Genomic DNA, 21657 nt, shown 5'->3' on the forward strand with positions numbered 1-21657 from the left:
CTAGTCAATTAATTCATTTATGTATTTGTTTATTTTTGCTCTGAATTTGTAATCGGAAATCTGTGACTTTTGTTCTGAAAGACGTTTGCGAGAAGCAAGCTCCAGGCCACGCCCACATTAAGTCTACTCCTTTGCATAAACCCCGCCCACTTGTATAGACCATGCAGACACGCCTGTTTACCCATACTCTGGCTACGCCCACTTTTTTAGCTCCCACCAATCAGAAATTACTTCCGGGATTTTGCTCATGTCGTCATCTACACAACACGGAAATGTTTTCCTCGCTTCACTGCTGCTCTATTCAAACGCATAGAAGTTACTTTTAAATAAAAAAAAGACTGAATTAAAAGATTTAAACACTGTATTTATGGAGGAAAAGTCTCCTTTATCGCTTGTTGGTGGTGTTGGAATCGCGGTCGTGTCCAGTTTTATTAATGGCTCCACGTTTGTACTGCAGAAAAAGGGAATATTGCGTTCTCGCAAAGCTGGGAAGTATTATTTTATAAAGATTTTATTTTACTAAAAGGTAAATACTTTTCAGTTATCAGGATAAATCTTTTGGCTGATGTTTAACTGTTGTGCAGGTAGGACTTACCTGTCTGACTGTGTGTGGTGGAGCGGGACACTGGCCAGTAAGATCATCCTGATTTATAACTTTATTTATATAAAGTGTGTTTAATCATTTCAACTGGTCTAATATTATTAAAACCTGTCAGCCAATCATAAACCAGCATTACTCCTATGTGGCTGTGTTATATTTCATTTTATTTTATTATACAAAGGCTACAGAAAATACTCGTCTCTGATTGGCTGGAAGGTCTGCATTAAAGGTGCAATAGAGTTTTCTTTTTCTTACTTGTAGAGATATGCAGCATATGATTAAAAAAAACAAACAAACAAAGGCTTAAGCTATAGCAAAAGTGTATTAAGTCTCCTTCCGGACTTCCAGTCCGGAATGTTTGTGTTTGTGTTTGGATGCGCTTCCTGTCCGTCCTTTTATAGACATTCTACAAGCCACTGTAGATCCTGGAGGCGGAGCTTCGTGAACATGATCGGACCCGCCTTCCCTGCTAGAGATCTAATCCTGAATCTGATCACTGATCTTACCTTATGCACCTTTAATCCTCTTTACACCACAATGCTGGAGAAGTCTCGAATCAGAAGCTGTTGATTAATTTTCTATAACTATAAATCATGTTGATGTGGTGAAGTTTTCTTAAAGTAAGGAGACGTTTATTTGATAGTTATGGAAGGAGTCTCCAGTGTCAGAGGTAAAGCTGTAGCTTTAAGTTTTCCGACAGTGTTTTGCAGTTTTTCAGTAACATGACAAGCTATGTTTTTAGTCTAATTAAGAAGAGAGAGAAGAAAGAGAGGATGAGGAGGAGGGAACGACTGTTTATAGCTGCTATAACGTAAGTGAGAACAGGAACATGTTTCACAAACAATCGTTCCAGAACGTTAAATGTAATTAGAAATGGATAAAGGTGGCATGGTGGTACAGCAGGTAGCTTTGCTGCCTCGTAGCTCAAGGGTTCTCAGTTCGATCCTGAGTTCGGGTTACCGTCTGTGTGGAGTTTCTCATGTTCTTCCCGTGTCCGTGTGAGTTTCCTCTGGATTCTCCGGTCTCCTCCCAAAAACATGCTGTATGTGGATAGGCTTGGACTAAATTGCCCCTAGGTGTGAATGTGTGTGTGTGTGTGTGTGTGTGTGTGTGCATTGTGCTCTGTGATGAACTGGCATCCCATCTAAGGTGTACTTTCCCATCCAGTATTCCCGGGATACACTCTGGATTCACTGGATACACTCCGTGATCCTGACCGGTATAACAAAGCTGAATGAATAAAAACAAAAGTTCATATTATTACAAATTACACAACAAGCACATTGACACAATAAAAGTCATTTATTATTTTTTATTTTATTTTATCTCGTATGCGTTTACCATAAATGTTATACTTGTATTTTTATTGATGCACCATTTCTGCGTAATTTTTTATTTAGTTACATTTTAATCATAAACACAGCCCATGAACATATATAACAGACCCTATATATAATATAAAAATCATATTTTGTGATTTTTCTTTTACAATTGAAACAACATTTAACAATGAGCAACATGGAAAGTCTGTGAGATTTAAAATGCAGTCTTCAGTGGGAAAAAAAACCCAAATCTTTTAAAAATATAAATCTGTTTATTTCCTTAGTGATAGTGGGTCAGGTCGGGAACTTCGTCGCGCACAACGCAGCCCCGGCCGTGTTAGTGACGCCACTCGGAGCGCTCGGGGTTCTGTTCGGGTGAGTTACGACTCAATTATTAAATCATAAACGCAGTTATTGTGCTGTTATAATACCTGACGTTTCTATACAGCCTCAGTGTAACGTAATGAAGTGTGAGTGATGTACGAGATTTCCTGATATTAAAAACATGAAAAGTGAAAAACAGAAAAACATTATTTTCTGATATCGAGACACGTCTGTTTGTTTCTTCCTGATATCATGGCTGCATTTTGTAATTTATTTATAAATGTCATTTTTTTTTTAAAACTAATATTAAAATCTAAAATCTGTGTTTATTTTTCTTGATTTTATTTAACAGCATGAAATAACATTGAAAAAATGTCTTCTTTAAAGTGTATATATATATCACACAGGTGCAAAAATTTCATTTCAGTCATTTTTTATACATTTAGAAAGTTTTTTTGCAAAACATTTATAACGTATGAACGAAGTAAATAATGTATAAATATATAAACAAATTCTTATTATTATTATTATTAAAATAGAATGAAATTTTTTTCCATGTACATATGTGGAGGTTGTGGTGATGGTGGTGATGATGATGATGATGGTGGTGATGGTGATCATGATGATGATGTTGATGATGATGATGGTGGTGGTGATGATGATGATGGTGGTGATGATGATGAGGGTGATGGTGATCATGATGATGATGTTGATGATGATGGTGGTGGTGATGATGATGATGGTGGTGATGATGATGATGGTGGTGATGATGATGAGGGTGATGATGATGGTGGTGATGATGATGGTGGTGATGATGATGAGGGTGATGATGATGGTGGTGATGATGATGATGGTGGTGATGATGATGATGGTGGTGATGATGATGAGGGTGATGATGATGGTGGTGATGATGATGATGGTGGTGATGATGATGGTGGTGATGATGATGAGGGTGATGGTGATCATGATGATGATGTTGATGATGATGATGGTGGTGGTGATGATGATGATGGTGGTGATGATGATGAGGGTGATGGTGATCATGATGATGATGTTGATGATGATGGTGGTGGTGATGATGAGGGTGATGGTGATCATGATGATGATGTTGATGATGGTGGTGGTGATGATGATGGTGGTGATGATGATGGTGGTGATGATGATGAGGGTGATGGTGATCATGATGATGATGATGATGTTGATGGTGGTGGTGATGATGATGATGGTGGTGATGATGATGGTGGTGATGATGATGAGGGTGATGATGATGGTGGTGGTGATGATGATGATGGTGGTGATGATGATGAGGGTGATGGTGATCATGATGATGATGTTGATGATGATGATGGTGGTGGTGATGATGATGATGGTGGTGATGATGATGGTGGTGATGATGATGAGGGTGATGGTGATCATGATGATGATGATGATGTTGATGATGATGGTGATCCTTATGGTGGTGATGGTGATGATGATGATGATGGTAGATCTTTTTGCTCCTCAGAGCTGTTCTGGCCTCATGGCTCCTCCAGGAGCAGCTGGAGCTCCTGGGTAAACTGGGCTGTGTGCTGTGCTGCTGTGGCTCCGTGGTGCTCATCATTCACTCCCCGAATTCCGACAGCGTGGCGTCGAGAGCTGAGTTCCAGCAGCGACTTCTCGACCCGGGTATCAGCACCACACCCCGATAACCAGAACAACATCTGCACTACATAACTACAGTGTCACGTACAGACAGCCTGGGTACTGAGGGCTAATGCTGTACTGTGGAAAACAGCTCAGTCTGCATTAGCATGGTGCTGTTGCTAGCTACTGTGATACGTCATTCCCTCCGCCATATTGGAAAGGTCCAGGTTTCACTGTAATAATATTGTTTAAAAAAAACAAAATTTGGTGGAATTAATAGATTGAATCTTTCAAAAACATTATAAAACAACGAAATTGCTATTATAGTATTATAGCAATTAGTATAGTATATTTAAGACATCATAAATGTCTTAAATTATAACATGTTTAGGGACAAAATGAAGTGCACATAATTAAGAACTTGCTTTATGCTGAAATTTTTCACATGTACTAGTAAGTTTTAAGAAAATTACTTGACAAACTTTCCTAGCTAATCAGGAATAAACTGTAAACTCACCTCACCTGCAGGTATAATCCTGGATAAAATGAAAACACCCATATTATCAGAGTTTCGTCTTTAAAAAAAAAAAAAAAAGTGATTCTTGTTTTGGGGCTTTGGCTGTTAGTTTAGTCTAAAGGAGAAAAGCTTAAATTCAGTTCAAGTCAATGAGCTCAACTTGTAAATTTGCCCTATCCAAGATGGCGGCGTCATTAGCGTGTTGGCGAGTCTGTCTTAGCCAATATGGCGTCTCGGCTTTTCAGATCTATGCCGTTATTTCTGTGTTTATGTTTCAGTGTTTCTGTGCTACATCACCCTGGTGGTGCTGCTGTTGGTGCTGCTGATTGGCTGGCTCTCTCCGGCGTACGGAAAGTCCAACATCATGGTGTACGTGGGAATCTGTTCCCTGTTGGGAAGCTTCACCGTGCCGAGCTGTAAAGGCCTGGGTCTGGCTGCGAAGGAGGCGTTCGGCGGAGACTCGTCTCCTGATCACGGAGCTCTGTTCCTCTTCCTGTGCTTGCTGGGAATTCTCCTCGTCAGCATCCTCACCCAGTTCACCTTCATCAACAGAGCCTTGGAGAGCTTCAGCTCCAACGTGTTCGAGGCCGTGTATTACGTCACGTTCACGTCCTCGGTCATCCTCGCTACCGCCATCTTGTTTAAAGAGTGGGAGGCGCTCGGCGCTCTGGACTGTTTGGGTATTTTATGTGGATTCATTACGATATCAGTGGGAGTGACGTTGTTACGCATATCTCAGGAAGCCGTGCTCATGTGGACTCCGGCCAAAACCAAAGAGCAGTAGTTTATATTTTATCACATCTCATAACTCCGAAGCTCTTCTGCGTTGTTTTTCGATCATGTGCTCGTTTCAGCCATCCTCGACTGTAACCTGTGATTGTGTTATAACAGTGTTATGACACAGCGCCCCCTGCTGGGGACGAGTTATTTATCAACATACTCTCACTTCCCTCTGTGGAAATTTATGGAATTCTGTCTCGTTATTAATAGACATAATCTGCTTTTTGGGGCGTGGTTAAACCGGGAACATGCAACTAATTAAATAAATCAACTGAATAAATAATACAACTTGTCCAAAGGTATAAAATAATCCTAATATTAAGAAGATGTTATGTTAATCCCTCTACCCTTATATCAATCCCGCTACCCTTATGTCAATCCCACTATCTTTATGTCAATTCTGTTATCCTTATGTCAATCCCGCTACCCTTATGTCAATCCCTCTATCCTTATGTCAATTCTGTTATCCTTATGTCAATCCAATTATCCTTACGTCAATCCTGCTACCCTTATGTCAATCCCTTTACCCTTATATCAATTCCGTTATCCTTATATCAATTCGGTTACCCTTATGTCAATCCTGCTATCCTTGTGTCAATTCCGTTATCCTTTCAACTTTCCTTGTATTTAGAATGAAAAGGCCAGGACTTAAAGCCAATTCGATCACTGCTTTCCCATTTTTAATACTTAATACAACAAAATACTCCCTTGTTGCAATTTAGGCTCCAAATTAATTTTCCCTCATTACAGAAATCATCACTCCACCACTCCAACATTACCGTTCAGGTGCCGTGAAACACCGTTGGTGCACGACCTGATAGTAGCTGATAGTAGTGTTTAAATATTTAACTTGCAAAAAATATACTCCTTTTTTCTCTTGTCCCATAAATATATGGGCGTGTTGAGAACTATTTATGATTATTTATGACCAAAACTCACAATCTAACAGTGGCTGAGAGTTATAGAGAAGATTTGATATTTATTTATTAAGTTTTAGGATGGATCAAACCACATTTTCGTGTAGTTGTAAAGACGCATCTGTGAAACCAAACACACCAGATGTCTTGTTGCGACATTTTCTGGTGTCCATTTTGTCCTGGGGGTGTGTAAACTTTTGCACTCTACCACACAAGCATAACTCAGCGTGCTCAGGAGATCACAGCCGTTTTGATGAAATGATATGAGGTATGATGTCACTAATGACCTGTGTATTAATGAAGCCTAGAGCGGTTTTTCCCCTTGAGTGTATTGTTTTGTCATAAAACTCAGAATATTAAGTTTCTGATGGAGAATAATGACGTGTAGTGAGGAATGTGGAGCTGTGAGCTTTAACGCAACGTCCTACACGTACTGAAAGAGCAGCATTGAGCCTGGAGACGACACACACAAAGACTTCATAGAGACGCAGACGCCTTTATTTACCATGGCCATGTGAGAGATTTTATATATATTCAACATCTGACAGTCACAGTTATATATTTATACCACAATAGAACAAACTATGTGTGTTTTTGAACTCTTAGTATTATTTTTTATTGGCTACTAATATAATAAAGTGTTGGGAATGATAATTATTTTAGTCTTAATAAATATAATGACAAGAAATCGAGGTTATACTAAAATATAAAAATAATACTAAATCCTTTACATTCCTCATTGTGTCACACAATGACTTTTTTTTTTTTTTTAATTAAATATAAAACCCAATTCTTGAAAATCACCAAAAATGAAGTGATCTTAATTAATGGATTAATTTATATCTATGTTTTAATGTATTTTTAATATTGTGATGTTATACCTTCTGACACTGGGTGTTAGATTAAAGATTGTTTATATGAATTTTTATAATTTTTTTTTTCTTTTATAAGTCGTAGCGAAAAGTGGAATTATACGTACAATAGACTCATTGTCCATATTAATAATTTTATATTTAACATATGAATTTAATAATGCAAAAAAATAATAAAAGCAATAAACACAACCATATGTCTCGTCTTTTTTTTTTTTTTTTTTTAAACACGTGTTGCCACATTTTCATCATTTTATTTATTATTATTTTATTTCATTGAATCAATCCAGGTGTTTTACATAAATGTTGCTCACATCAGAGGGCGTGTCTTATGTAAATTAAATGTAAATAATGGGCGTGTGGGCGGAGACTCGTTTTGTCACACTGAACAGCTTTCGTAGATGTGAATTCCTCTCACTATTCCTCCGCACTCTGATTATTATGTCACAGTTATAGTTATTTTTAATAAACGGGGTCAGAAATGTATATGCGTCCATAGCATTTGCCCAAAACTGTCTGGTTTTATCTTGGTTTTTGATCATTTTTATCCGACTACATTTAGCTACATTTAGCTACATCCCACTGCAGTGTTGTTGTTGTTGTTGTTGTTGTCAAATTAAAATGAATTTAGATTAATTAAAATATAGACAGTGTGTGTGTGTATATTTAAATCATCACATACATTATGCAGAAATTATAATATTTATGTAATGTTTGAAAATGGGTTAAACATGACACTCTTTGCCACAGTCATTTCTGGCTTGTTCATTAGGGATAAATCTAAATCTATATCCGGATATCTGTAAAGCTGCTTTGTGACAAGTGTACATAAACGCTCTATTTAAATAAAATTGAATTGAACAAAGGAAATTAGAGCCGCTTCTCTTCACACAGGCGAACGTGGACCTTTCCAAAATGGCGGCCAGCATTGACGCAGCGCACCAGCTAGCATCAGCTAATTACGGCTTTCCATTACACAGTCACATGTAAGCTGTCGACCAATCAGAGGCGACTACCGGATGCGCATGCGCACTTCGATGCCCTTTCACCGTTGGCTGGGGGAAAAGGTTCTTTGCCGAGTTCCTAGCTGCGACAACCTTAAGCACAGAAAAATCCCGGAAAATGAAACTTCTGGCGTCCAGACAGTGTTTGTGTTGACCACCGGAAACAAACAGGTATTTATTTTGAAGCGAATGTTGTACATCATGGCTTTATAATCACTGTAAAGCGGTTAGTCGACTTAGCTGCTAGCGTAGTGGGCTAATTCTGGAAATGCATACTAGTGTACTAAGTAGTATGGAAGAATGTCGCGCGCTCCGCTCTACTCTCGCGCACTACGTAGTAAGCTAGGGCGGAACACAGGAGGCTACTTAGCAGGAGGCACTTCCTGAATTTGCTCAGTTTTCTGCTGAGAACACACACACACACACACACACACACACACTCTCTTGACTTTACTTATTCATGTGACATGAATGAAACAGGACTAGGTGATAAATGCGATGTTTGCAAAGTTTGCTATCGAAATGGTAAGCTTTTATTATTATTATTATTATTATTATTTATTGCTATTACTATTTGTTTTGATTTTATTTAGTATAGAATATTGATTTCCTGTTTCTTAGAACAATCTCCAGATATGCTTTAAAATCTGTAAATAATAACATTTCAGCACACTAGATTAAAACCATTAAATAATAGTGTGATCTAATCATTTAACTCCACAAAGCCATGATTAGTAATGAACTGATGATTAGATGATTGATATATTTTGTGTGTGTGTGTGTGTGTGTGTGTGTGTTCATCAGGTGTCGTATCCGGACTCGGGTGCTCCGGAGGAGGACGGTTCTTGTGCTCGCTGCTCAATGTGACAGAGGATCACGTCTTCGCCATGGCTCAGGAGCGAGGCAGATTCGATTTCTACATCGGCCTGGCTTTGGCCATCAGCTCCAGTTTGTTTATCGGAGGAAGTTTCATCCTGAAGAAGAAAGGACTGCTGAGACTCGCCCGGAAAGGCTCGATGCGAGCAGGTAACATCCCAGAGTTCCCTTTTTTTCCCCTGGAATATCTGGAATTAGAGTCCTTAAGAGTTTAGGGGGTGTAAAGGCCCTCATATGGAATAGTGTTCAGGAATTCAGGAAATTATATTTTGTCGTCTTTAGATATTCCTTTATTATAACATGGCTTTTAAAAAACGGCAAGAAAACTGAACGTTTTCTGAATTCTGATCTTGGGAATTCTGGTCTCAGGCGTCTGGTTTCAGATTGTGTTCATGAAGGTCTGGTCTGGAATTCTGGTCTTCAAGAATTCTTGAGTTCTTGGAATCCTGGTATTCCCGTCTCGGAGTTCTCAAAAAATGGTCTTGGAGTTCTGGCATTCTGGTTTCGGTGTTCATTATTTCTAGTCTCGGAATTCTGGTCTCGGAGCTCTGGAATTCTGGTCTCGGAGCTCTGGAATTCTGGTCTCGGAGCTCTGGAATTCTGGTCTCGGAGCTCTGGAATTCTGGTCTCTGAGTTCTCAAAAAAATGGTCTTGGAGTTCTGGCATTTTGGTTTCGGTGTTCTTAATTTCTGGTCTTGGAATTCTGGATTTGGAGTCTGGAGTCTCCATACACAGGGGAAATTAACACTTTTTAGCAAAATGTAACATTATTTACAAAACATCCTCTACATGATTGCCATTTCGTTGTAAACACACACGGAGTCGTGATGAGCTCGTGTTAACACGTCCGGTGCTGTGCACGGAATTGCACTTCAGTTTTGTTCCTTTAAATGATCTTTGTGCTGTTTCTCTTCCTGGTGCACCACGGCCTTCTTTTGTCAAAGATATATATATAAACTAAGTATGAAAAATGTTGGAAGACATTTTGCTAAAAAGTGTTAATTCCCAAAAGTCCCAAATGTACAGAGGCTTTTGGGACTCGCTGTATTTCCGAGAGCCTCGGCACTGTAGTGTATTTTAAACATTTAACACACGAATCAATCCTAAGAGCACGATTTGGAACGTGGTGTGAGTTCTCGATTGTGTCACGTTTAACACTTTTACATACTTTGCTTTCTGTCAGGGAGGTTAAACTGGTTCTGTGTGTGTGTGAGTGTGTGTGAGTGTGTGTGTGTGTGTGTGTGTGTGTGAGTGTGTGTGTGTGTGTGTGAGAGTGTGTGTGAGTGTGTTGGAGAGTTCTGCAGACACTCCTCGTTTCGCTTGTTGGTCGTGAAGGCGCGGCTCATTTGTGTATGTTATAATCCACTTTAACTAAGCCTCAATGCCGAGCCGAGTCGAGTCGAGCTGAACCGAGTCGAGTCACTGCACCTCGTATAGTTTCTCCTCCAGGATAAAAATAATCGGAGGCGGTAAAGAAGCCTGGTGGTGGTGTTGTGAATGTGTTCATCACATGCTCTTGAGGCATGTGAACAGTCTGCCTGAATTCCTGACCGTTTTGTAATGCGTGACTGACAACCTTTATGTTTTTTTTTTTCTTCTTCTTCTTCTAATCAGGGTTGTGTGGAAAACATGTTGTTGTTGTAAAATACTCGGCCAAGCTTGTTCTGATCAGCTATGTTGGATAAGATGGCGGCTTTTTGTCTTCCTTATTACATAAATTAAATAGATTAAAGAATATTTGAGATTTTTTTTTCTCTAATTTTCTTGAAAGAGCGTATCTATGATGCTGCATCAGTCGCAGAAAGACTCCTGATCTCCTGACGCATTAAAATAAAAAAAATAAAGCTGCAGAATCTGCTGTCTAACGTTATAGTCTGTTGTGTTTACACCCAAGATAAATCTTAAGACCGAGTATTTCTCCTCGATAGCGATATTGAGTAACGTAACTTTCCAGCTTCTTTCCAGCCTCTTTTCACTGATTCAGATCATTTGACTCAGTTCAACAAGGAGTCGACTCCTTAAATGACTCCCAAATACTGGTGGGTGATATGACAATATTATCATATTATCATTATTTTGACAAAAAGTCATATTACGAGAAACAAAATCTCAAGAATACAAGATAAAAGTCGCAATAATTCAAGAAGTCGTAGTATTTTTTAAGGAGTCATGTTACTAGAAAAAAGTTGCAATGTTTTGAGAATAAAGTTGCTACATTTCGAGGTTAAAGTCGCAGTATTTCAAGAAAAGTCGTAATATTTTGAGGAAAGGTTATAATGTTATGAGAAAATATGTATAAATAGCTACCCAGTCATTACATTTATATAAAAAAAACTGTGATTATAAAGTATTATTAATGTATAATGTCCTTGAAAATAACGTAACGTTACAGACAAAACGATACAAAATTTTTAAAGATTCAGTACAAATTTAACGCCTAATCAATTAATTCATTTCTTCTAATCAGAGTTTGTTAGAAAAATACTAACAATATTTCTTAAAAGTGTATCATGGCGTAATTTATCACGATATGGATATTACATTGTCGTTATATTAACGCCTGAACGCTACTGTACATTTTTTGCGGTTTGTTAAATGATAGTTTCCTCCGTTTCATCTGCAGGTCGAACGTTTTATTTCAGTCGCCTCACTCTGTTGTGCTTTAACAAACCCGAGTCGTGTGCAGCCGCGAATGACCTCCACGATCACGTTATTTAATGCATTTGTTTGTTTTTCCCTCTCTCCAGGTCAAGGTGGTCATGCGTATCTAAAAGAATGGCTTTGGTGGGCGGGGCTTTTATCAAGTAAGTCACTGGATAATTATTAACGTGTGCAGATCTATGTTTTTTTTCTTTTCTGTGTGTTCAGTTTGTCCCATTTTACAGCATTAAAAATAACGCATGTTGGATTGTTTCACGTTTATTCATGCTAAGGAAATTAATAAAATCGTGCTACACAGTATTATCCTAATTTAAAAACACAAGCGGCTATGAATATACATGAATATGCAAATTAGGAAACGCCCACAAGTATCATCCCAGCTAGTTACCTGCTAATAAATTAATCTCGATTAACATCATACTTTTCTCTCTGATTTATTTGAGATATTTTGGCGTTACCATGACACCAGACACACGATTTTAAGAAAATTCGTCGTATTTTAAGGAAGTTTTAATATTTCAAGAAAAAAGTAGTAATGTTTCAATAAAAAGGTCGCAGTATTTCAAGAATACAGTCGTAATATTTTGAGGAAAATGTCATAATGTTACGAAACTAAAGTCACAATATCACAAAACAAAATGTAGCAATACTTCGAGAATAAAGTCACAAGATTTCGGGAATAAAGTCGTAATATTTTGAGGAAAAAGTCGTAATACTATGAAATGATGGTACGTTTCAGAGAATAATGAAAATAAACAAATAATTTATAATAAATAAATATTTCATTTGGCTCATCAGCTCCAGATTATAATTATTATTAGAACTTTGAAACAACTGAGCAAGAAATTGTGTGGTGTGGTGATTAGACTGTGGTTAGGGGTCAAGCAGCTGAAGTGTGTTGTGTTGCGGTTTGTGCAGTGGGCGCTGGTGAAGCTGCAAATTTCGCAGCTTACGCGTTTGCTCCTGCGACGCTCGTCACTCCGCTCGGGGCTCTCAGCGTGCTCGTGAGGTACGTCTTCTCTCACACACACACACACACACACACACACACACACACACTGCACACTGATGTATTATAAAGATAGATGATGACGTGTTAAAATAAAACACTTTGTTAATATATAGACAAAAATTCCATCACGTGCATCCCTGCACCGAGATAAGAATAAAACGATTTTTCTGTTCTCGTCAGTAAACGATTAAAATACACGACTGTAAAACGCAAATTCAGTCTTAAGGCTGTACAGTAAAACAATAAAACAATAAGAGTGTAAGGCTGAGACACATGTGACAGGAAGTCTTACCCAAACTCTTCTTATAGACTTTGATCCGTAAGAAAGTAAAAAGAAAGTTAAAAAAGTAGTTCCGGTTACTTTACCTGTCCTTGAGGTTTTGTCGTATCCATACGCCATCGGAACGTAGTTCCCGTCCGTCTCTTCCGTCTCTTCCGTGTACAGATTTAGCTGTTTGACTGATAACTTGACTGATGAATTCATGAAAATATGAAGGAGTCACTATAAAAGTGCGACTTACTGAATTAGAACTGAACCCATTTACACATTTGTGACGTCAATTTACAGTAATAAAATATTAATCTTTTATTAATGATCAACATCTGCCCTTAGACACACTCTCTCTCTCTCTCTCACACACACACACACACACACACACACACACTACATATACAGTGGAGTATTCCTTTAATCTAATATTAACGAGGAAGTGTTGGGTCGTTGTTACAGCGCCGTGCTTTCCTCCTACTTCCTGACGGAGAGGTTGAACCTGCACGGGAAGCTGGGCTGTCTCCTCAGCGTGCTCGGCTCCACCACCATGGTGATCCACGCGCCGCAGGAGGAGGAGATCGACAGCCTCGAAGACATGGCCAAGAAACTGATGGACCCAGGTACGACATGACACAACACGGGTTCGAATTCATCACTCCTATATCACAGATGAGGAGAAATGACGTGTAACTGATATCGCGTCTCCGTTACCGTAACAACCGTCAGATTACAACAAGCAGCTGACGATTAGCCGCGTGTAATCGGTGACGTGGTGACGTTTTCTGCAAGGTTTAACTTCTTAACATTTATGGAAGGAGTCTCCAGTGTCAGTAAAGCTGTGACATGACGAGTTACGTGTTTTGCGGTTTCTCCGTAACGTACAGCTATAACGTAAGCGAGAACAGGAACTAAGTATAACTATTAATGGATTAAAAAAGTACGTTGTGTTGTTCTTTAATAAATAAAAAATTAATAAGTGGCATATTGTTGTGGTGCAAGAGGAATAAAACACGTTAGGACGTGACGTTTGGGCCGCACCTCACGTCGATGATTGATTATTTTGCTGTAACAGCACGGCCCCGAAGTGTTTTCTTTTCTTCTTTTACGTAAAACACAGCTTGAAGAGAAAGTAAGAACATTAATAAATCCACTCATCTTTTGTTCTTTTACTACTATTTTTTTTGTAAATGCTGGATAAAAATCTCTAAACGTATTTTTAAAAATAAAGAAATATGACGCTGTGCGTTTTTAGTTGAAGTCGTGTTGATATTTTCGAGCGTTTTCTCTGCGCAGGTTTTGCTGTCTTCGCGACGTTCGTCATCATCATCGCTCTGATCTTCATCTGCGTCGTCGGCCCACGTCACGGCCAAACCAACATCCTGGTGTACATCACCATCTGCTCTGTGATTGGCTCCCTGTCCGTGTCGTGCGTGAAGGGGTTGGGCATCGCCATCAAGGAGGTGATCGCTGGTCAGGCGGTGCTGAGTAACCCGTTAGCGTGGGTGCTGGTGGCGAGCCTGGTGGTGTGCGTCAGTACGCAGATCAACTACCTGAACAAAGCGCTGGACATCTTTAACACCTCTCTGGTCACGCCCATTTACTACGTCTTCTTCACCACGTCGGTGCTCACCTGCTCCGCCATCTTGTTCAAAGAGTGGGAGCACATGGGCTACGACGACGTCATCGGGACGCTGAGCGGCTTCTGCACCATCATAGTCGGGATTTTCCTGCTGCACGCCTTCAAGGACATCAACGTCAGTCTGGCCATGCTGGCCGTCAGCATCAGGAAGGAGGAGCGCAACGGGACGATGGCCAACGGCATCGGGACGCACGCTCACTCCACGTACGAGCTCCTCCGGGACGAGAACGTGGTGGATTTCGAGGAAAGAGAGATGGGCTCGACGTTCGACAACGTCTCGAGGAGAAACGGCAGCATGGCCACGTGTTAGGTTTCAGACTCGATATTCAATCATCTGCTGTGTGAAAGTTTAGTATTTTTTCTCTTTTAAATTCTGAAGACAATCAATAATAGACCTGACTGATGGACTGAACGATTGTACATGAGTATTTTTTCCCCCTCTTTCTGCCTTACATCCGTGGCGCGGACGCTGACGTCGACTTTGACGGCATTGTAAGGCTTCGTCTTATTCCTTGTGTAGCATTGTAAATACTTTTTAAAAGCTTTCGCTTCTATCAGATGTACAGACATCTGTACATAATCTGCACTGATTTCTGACTTATGATTTTTCTTATCTTTTTTTAATTTAACCTCCTCCTCCTCCTTCTCCTCCGTTATGCCTTGTTAAAATGATTGAAGCAACTTAATAATGATAAATTGTTATATTTATTGAATTAAAAATCAGATTACAACTCAATCAAATACAAAAAAGGCACATGTTTAGGCACTTGGTTATTTTTTTTAAAGAATATACTAGAGGAAACAAAAACAAACATTTCATGCATGCAATCCTTCCAAAAACAACAACACCACCTGAAAGAATAAGAATATAAACCCAACACTTTTAAATAATCTCTTGCTGAAACCCGCTAGGCCATTCCCCACCTTTCCGATAAGTAGACAACATAAATGATTAGCATATTAATAGAAAAAAAAAAAAAATGGAGATTTGAATAAGGCACATACCGTATGTGTACACGGTGTTTAAAACCTGGGACACTTTTTTTTTTTTTTTTTCCCTCTTCCCCACCCCATGGGTTTGTCTTAAGAAATCCAAAGTCTTGCACAAAATCAAATGCCAGTCAGTGATTGCTTCAGAAGCAGAATTCCCAACACACTCCTAGAGGATTTACTGGCTCCATTATAGAACATTATAGGCTTAGATGAAGGGTGTAATATAGTGTGTGGTCCTAGTGATGCACACAAAAAAAAAAAAAAAAAAAAAACACCCACAAAGGTGTTTTTCCACCATGATTACTGTTGTTAATGCTTTGCTGCTAAACACGCACACTGAGCTACAGCGTAATCTGCGATTTGGTCTAAAGTATGGCGTGAAAATCTCAGTTGCTGGCCAGGGATTGGTGGATCGGCGGCTGGAAGCAGCGGACGTGTTCCACCGGCATGTTCTCCCCGTCCCCGGATTTCAGGTACTTGTTGAGAATGGCGAAGATCTCGTCGTTCAGGACCTGGAACTTGCGAATGCGGTCCACCATTTTCTTTAAGGGCTGATAAGAAAAGAGACGACGGAAGTTTAATGTGAATGTGTATTGAAATATGACACCAAAAATCAGGAACTGTAACTAGGTTTCCTCTTCAGGACAGTTAGATTTCTCAGGAAATAATAAAAATTCTGGACCGAGTGACTGTAGTAAGAAACACTGTGACCTGTACACCAGCATCGTGGGCTGATAGACGTGATTGGTCAGGTGGTGTTGATTAATTTCCTCTAACAGCAGCTCTGACAGTAGTGCAGCTTCAAACCCCAGGTTTGTATCAATGCACTCGTTTCTATAGCAACAGCTCATTCCCTGAGACTTGTATGTGCGTAATCGTTGACGCGGTGACGTTTTCCTGAAGTAAGGAAACGTTTACGTAACATTTCTGGAAGGAGTCTCCAGTGTCAGTGCTTTGTAACATCTTCAGGGGAGACGGGAGTTTACGCTTTGCGGTTTCTCCGTCACATTAAAAGTTGCGTTTGTCATGGGAGGGACTGTTTAAAGCTGCTGTAAGTAACTTGTTTCGTAGATGTTCCAAAACTGTAACTACAAACGGATAAAAATTACATGTCGTTCTTTAATAGGTAACAAATGTTAATCGTTGGCCAATTTTGCTGTGGTGTAAGAGGAATGAAACACATCAGGGCACGCTGTTATTGGAAAACTCCGGAGTGGTACCGCGTCACACCACCCTGTCGTGGATTATTTTCCTATAACAGTTAGTTCTGGTCCACTAATCTGATTGGTCGAGAGGGTGTTCCAAGAGTGCCCTTATTTCCTATAACCGCACTGGGACGTTTCACTGTGTGCATCACTCCACTCGTCTGTGTTCGTAATATTCCACTTCCTACTTCAAAACAGTTACTACAGTAGAGTTAGCGATGACATCAGCAGACAGGGCAAACGATACTCTTCAGGAATATAACTTTTGGCTTAAAATATGAAAGATCATCAGCTGAAGATGAAAAGGAAAAACAAAAAAAAAATGCCAATTTTACCGGAAGCACCTTTAATAGGAACGTGAGCCAGCTAGATGACGTGCTATAAAGCGGGTGTGGCTTCTTCAGCGAATCAGAGCCGTGCTGATATTCAGTGTAACCGCACTCGTGCTAAATTATTGCTCACCTCGTTATCACATGACTCACGTAATAAATCAATAAATAAGTAATAAATCAGAGGAACAGACCGTTACGTAAGAGTTACACCGCCTACGTGACGTTGTCTCAGACTCACCACGCTCTTTATGATCTCGTCCTTGCCGTCGTGTTTCTGCACCTTGAGCAGGTGGTAGCTGAAGTCCAGGATGTCGAAGCGTCTCTGCTGCCCCAGCAGCGTGATAATCATGCAGCCGGCCCAGTTCAGCCCGTCGCCAAAACACTGCCTGGAGAACAGAAACAACAACAACAACAACAACATCAACATCAATACACATTTGATTTGTACGTAAAGTATTTTGTCTAAACGAACACTTTACGGATCCGTCACTCACTCCACGGTGAACTCGTGCGCTCCGACAGGGATACAGTACACAAACTGCATGGCACTCCACAGCCTGTGAAACTCCACACACTCATCCACGTGCATCACACCGTTGCTAGGTAACGGGCCGCGCCATATCGGGTCGTCCAGGAAACCGCGGATGCGTGACAGGATGACCTCGAACATGGACAGACCACAGCACAGCCTCTCTTTGGTCAGCAGGTCGCCCTCACGAGCGATGGCAATTTGCTAATGAGAGGTGAAAAGCAATAAAGTGTTAGATAAGGATCTAAAACACCACGCGTGTCATGATGTTACAGGAAAATAATCAACGACCGGGTGATGTGATGAAGCAGAATTAAGCAAAGTTTACTATTTTCCTATAACAGTGCATGTCCATGTGTTTTATTCCTCTTAAACCACAGCAATTTACTTATTACGTTTTTTTTAATTAACTAAGGAACGACACGTCGCATGAAACAAAAACAAATCTGATGTTACTAACGCTTCATGTGCACTTTCTTACTGACCAAACGTTTTTTCAAAACTCATTTCTGAATAATTCTTTTAATTATATATTTTAATATAGTTTTAAATAAATCACCTGTTTAATAATTCATTACTTTTTAAAGAGAAGCCACTTATAAATTAATGCAGCAAAAAATAAATAAATAAAATAAAATAAGCATGAAAGCAGGAGATCAGTCAAATCTCATGCTTCGAATCAAGCGCTTAATTTAATAATTCTTTAATTAATTTGATACACGCTGCTTCAAAATGATAGATGGACAGACAGAAAGAAAGACGGATGGAAAAATAGCTAGATAGTTGGATGGACAGACACATGGATGGATGGATGGATATATGGATAGATAAATATAGATGGACGGATAGTTGGATAGATATATGGAGAGACAGATGGAGATATGATAGAATGATAGAAAGATAGTTGGAGAGATACAGGGAGAGATAGATAGATAGATAGATAGATAGATGGACAGAGATATATGGACAGATACACAGATGGATGGATATATGGATAGATAGATAAATATATAGATGAATGGATGGATAGATATATAGATAGGTGGATATATAGATAGGTATGGGTAGATATTTGGAAGGATGGATAGATAGATAGAAAGTTGGACAGATATATCTACAGATAGATAAATAGATGGAGAGATACACAGATGGATGGATATATGGATAGATAGATAAATATATAGACGGATGGATAGACCGATAGATAGATAGATAGATAGATAGATAGATAGATATTTGGAAAGATGGACAGATTGTAAGTTTGAAAGTTGCCTAGATAGATAGATAGATCTACAGACAGATGAATGGATGGATAGATGGATATTATCTATAGACAGACGGATGGATGAATAGATGGATGAATTGATATCTTTTGATAGATAGATAGATAGATAGATAGACAGACAGATACAGATGGATCTGTGAGCTACAGTCTAAACAAACGAGTCAGAATTTAAAAATAAAATAAATCAGGTGTGAGAGGTAATGATGAGTGTGTGTGAGTGTGAGTGTGTGTGTGTGTGTGTGTGTGTGTGTGTGTGTGTGTGTGTGTGTGTGTGTGTAGTGATTATCTGGCCACCTGTGGAGTCCCCAGACGCTCGATTAAAGGCACCATGTGCAGCGCCGTGTATTTGGCCTCCAACCGCTTCATCTTAGCATCCAACCGTTCGCCCTCTGCACATAAGAAAGTGGGCGGGGCTTAGACAAGTTTCACACATATGACCTCAATCTTCAAGAGAATTTTACACCACGTTGTCATGCCAACCGGCCACACAATCACCCAACCACACACACGCTCGCCCCAGACCCCAATGACCTACATGCATGTGTATTGTTGCACTACCTTTCACGTGAACCCGGGGGAGAATGTTCTGGAAAGGTGCGGCATGCAGCAGGTCACACACTTCCTCCTGAGACTGCAGAGAAACAGAAAAAAGAAAAATGAAATGAATAATTACATTCTAAAGCACAAAAACTCTGCAGCATCATTATAGGGTGCAGTGACTCATGTGACAAGTGTGAGTGTATATCTTCACTGATAAAACCGCTAATAAACACCTCTTTGTGTGTCAAAGTGTGTGTGACTCATGCAGACTCAAACACCGACGCACACAAACCAAACCCGGGCGTGATAACGAGTGCAAGGCATCGCTCGGTTTCACACTAACACAACTCTGAAAACGGAAAATAACGCACTTTGTGAGGAAGGTCAGTAAGTGGAGCTGATATCACATATCACATGCCCTCAGTACACACACTCAGGACGGGTCCATAACACCGTCGTCTCCTTGCCAGGGTTTGTGTGTGTGTGTGTGTGTGTGCGTGTGTGTGTGTGTGCGTGCGTGTGTAAACAAACAAACAAACAAAATTTTAATGTACAAGTCATATAAAACCAGAGAGAAAACAAACAAGGCTGTGTGTGTGTGTGGGTTACTCTCTGTCTCTCTCTCTCTCTCTCTCTCAGTCTGTGTGTGTGTGTGTCTCTCAGTCTCTCACAGTGTGTGTGTGTGTCTCTCAGTCTGTGTGTGTGTCTCTCAGTGTGTGTGTGTGTGTGTGTCTCTCAGTCTGTGTGTGTGTGTGTCTCTCAGTCTCTCACAGTGTGTGTGTGTGTCTCTCAGTCTGTGTGTGTGTCTCTCAGTGTGTGTGTATGTCTCTCAGTGTGTGTGTGTGTGTGTGTGTGTGTCTCAGTCTGTGTGTGTCTCTCAGTCTCTCACAGTGTGTGTGTGTCTCTCAGTGTGTGTGTGTGTGTCTCTCAGTCTCTCACAGTGTGTGTGTGTGTGTGTCTCTCAGTCTCTCACAGTGTGTGTGTGTGTGTCTCTCAGTCTCTCACAGTGTGTGTGTGTGTGTCTCTCAGTCTGTGTGTGTGTGTGTCTCTCAGTCTGTGTGTGTGTGTCTCTCAGTCTGTGTGTGTGTGTCTCTCAGTCTCTCACAGTGTGTGTGTGTGTGTGTCTCTCAGTCTCTCACAGTGTGTGTGTGTGTGTCTCTCAGTCTGTGTGTGTGTGTCTCTCAGTCTCTCACAGTGTGTGTGTGTCTCTCAGTCTCTCACAGTGTGTGTGTGTCTCTCAGTCTGTGTGTGTGTGTCTCAGTCTCTCTCAGTCTGTGTGTCTCTCTCTCTGTGTGTCTGTGTGTGTCTCAGTATCTTTGCTATTTCCTGCGTAATTTCATTCGTTAGTAACTTCAAGTTAACTTTTATGATTATATTTGATATAAGCTGTTTCACTCAAGTTGAAAAAATTCACCTCTCTCTCTCTGTCTTTGTGTGTGTGTGTGTGTGTGTGTGCGTGTGTGTGTTGGACGTACCAGGCTCTGTTCACTGAGCAGACAGAAGAGCACGGCGTTGCCCACCTCCCTCAGGTTCTGGAAACACACAGTCTTCAGCTCAGCGTACTCCACTATGTCCTTCAGCTGGTGGTGGAAGAACTCCAGAATCCCTGTAGCACAGGACATCATCATTAACACTACCTCCACACACACACACACACACACACACACACACACACACACGGCACAACCTGACTGACACCCCGCTCCTATTCAACACTACCTCACTACACACAGGACAGCCTCAACTTTCTAAAGTAAATATAAACCAGACTTTGCTGTATTTTATTTTATTTTTTTTCATCACTGACCTGGAGAGCCATACTCATGACGTGGCAGACGGCAGATCTTTGGCATCACCTCCATCAGAGTCTTCACGTACTGCAGAATGGTGCCTTGGAGCTGCGATGAAAACGATGTTAGCTGAAACCCACAAACGCTAGACACACACACACACACACACACGTGGTCCTTACCAGGCTCTTGACCACCTTCAGCAGCTCCTCCATCACCACGGCGATGCCCTGGTACCCCAGCAGTCTGCACACGGCCTTGATATGAGGAGGACCCACAAAGTTCCGGTAGAAGCCATATATACTACTGTACGCCAAGTTCAGCGCCTGGGTGAGGAGAAAGAGTAACGAGGAGTTGGATTAGATTGTAATAAAGTCAGAGAGAGAGAGAGAGAGAGAGAGAGAGAGAGAGAGAGGAGACATATCTTAATTACATCCAAAGTAACAAAGGCTTTACTAATCCGAAAAACTAGAAAACTTTCTGACCTTTGAGCCGTAGAGGTACTGAGGCTGAGCGTTGGGCGGCTTGTCTCTCTGGAACTCCTGGGAGAACGGCAGCACTGTA

At 40.4% G+C, this 21657-nt stretch overlaps 3 protein-coding genes across 4 annotated transcripts in view; 2 read left to right on the forward strand and 1 right to left on the reverse strand.

Annotated features, from left to right (window-relative positions):
- Positions 1-255: 255 nt before the first annotated feature.
- nipa1 (NIPA magnesium transporter 1) lies at positions 256-7140 on the forward strand. Its single transcript, XM_053232192.1, has 5 exons — positions 256-492; positions 589-632; positions 2208-2298; positions 3752-3912; positions 4666-7140. Exons 1-5 carry the CDS (start codon positions 368-370, stop codon positions 5169-5171), a joined length of 927 nt encoding a protein of 308 aa, XP_053088167.1. The 5' UTR covers positions 256-367; the 3' UTR covers positions 5172-7140.
- An 835-nt stretch (positions 7141-7975) lies between these two features.
- On the forward strand, positions 7976-15448 carry nipa2 (NIPA magnesium transporter 2). Of its 2 annotated transcripts, none has more exons than XM_026945663.3 (6): positions 7976-8131; positions 8765-8986; positions 11584-11640; positions 12416-12506; positions 13240-13400; positions 14074-15448. In XM_026945663.3, exons 2-6 carry the CDS (start codon positions 8848-8850, stop codon positions 14727-14729), a joined length of 1104 nt encoding a protein of 367 aa, XP_026801464.1. In that variant the 5' UTR covers positions 7976-8131; positions 8765-8847; the 3' UTR covers positions 14730-15448. The 2 variants fall into 2 exon arrangements, with proteins under 2 accessions (XP_026801464.1, XP_026801463.1); XM_026945662.3 differs by lacking the exon at positions 7976-8131 and adding an exon at positions 8342-8485.
- cyfip1 (cytoplasmic FMR1 interacting protein 1) overlaps positions 15106-21657 on the reverse strand; it is a 29707-nt gene continuing 23155 nt past the window's right edge. The window contains exons 23-31 of the mRNA XM_034311916.2: positions 21579-21657; positions 21276-21419; positions 21111-21201; positions 20779-20909; positions 19322-19394; positions 19058-19152; positions 17444-17682; positions 17188-17335; positions 15106-15963 (exon numbers count right to left, since the gene is read on the reverse strand). The exon at positions 21579-21657 is cut by the window's right edge and continues 9 nt beyond it. Of these exons, the coding sequence (XP_034167807.2) occupies positions 15799-15963; positions 17188-17335; positions 17444-17682; positions 19058-19152; positions 19322-19394; positions 20779-20909; positions 21111-21201; positions 21276-21419; positions 21579-21657 (1165 nt within the window). The 3' untranslated portion in view covers positions 15106-15798. The remainder of the gene's footprint in view (positions 15964-17187; positions 17336-17443; positions 17683-19057; positions 19153-19321; positions 19395-20778; positions 20910-21110; positions 21202-21275; positions 21420-21578) is intronic.

This window comes from Pangasianodon hypophthalmus, chromosome 2, assembly GCF_027358585.1.
Source record: "Pangasianodon hypophthalmus isolate fPanHyp1 chromosome 2, fPanHyp1.pri, whole genome shotgun sequence".
In the NCBI taxonomy this organism is placed as follows: Eukaryota; Metazoa; Chordata; class Actinopteri; order Siluriformes; family Pangasiidae; genus Pangasianodon; species Pangasianodon hypophthalmus.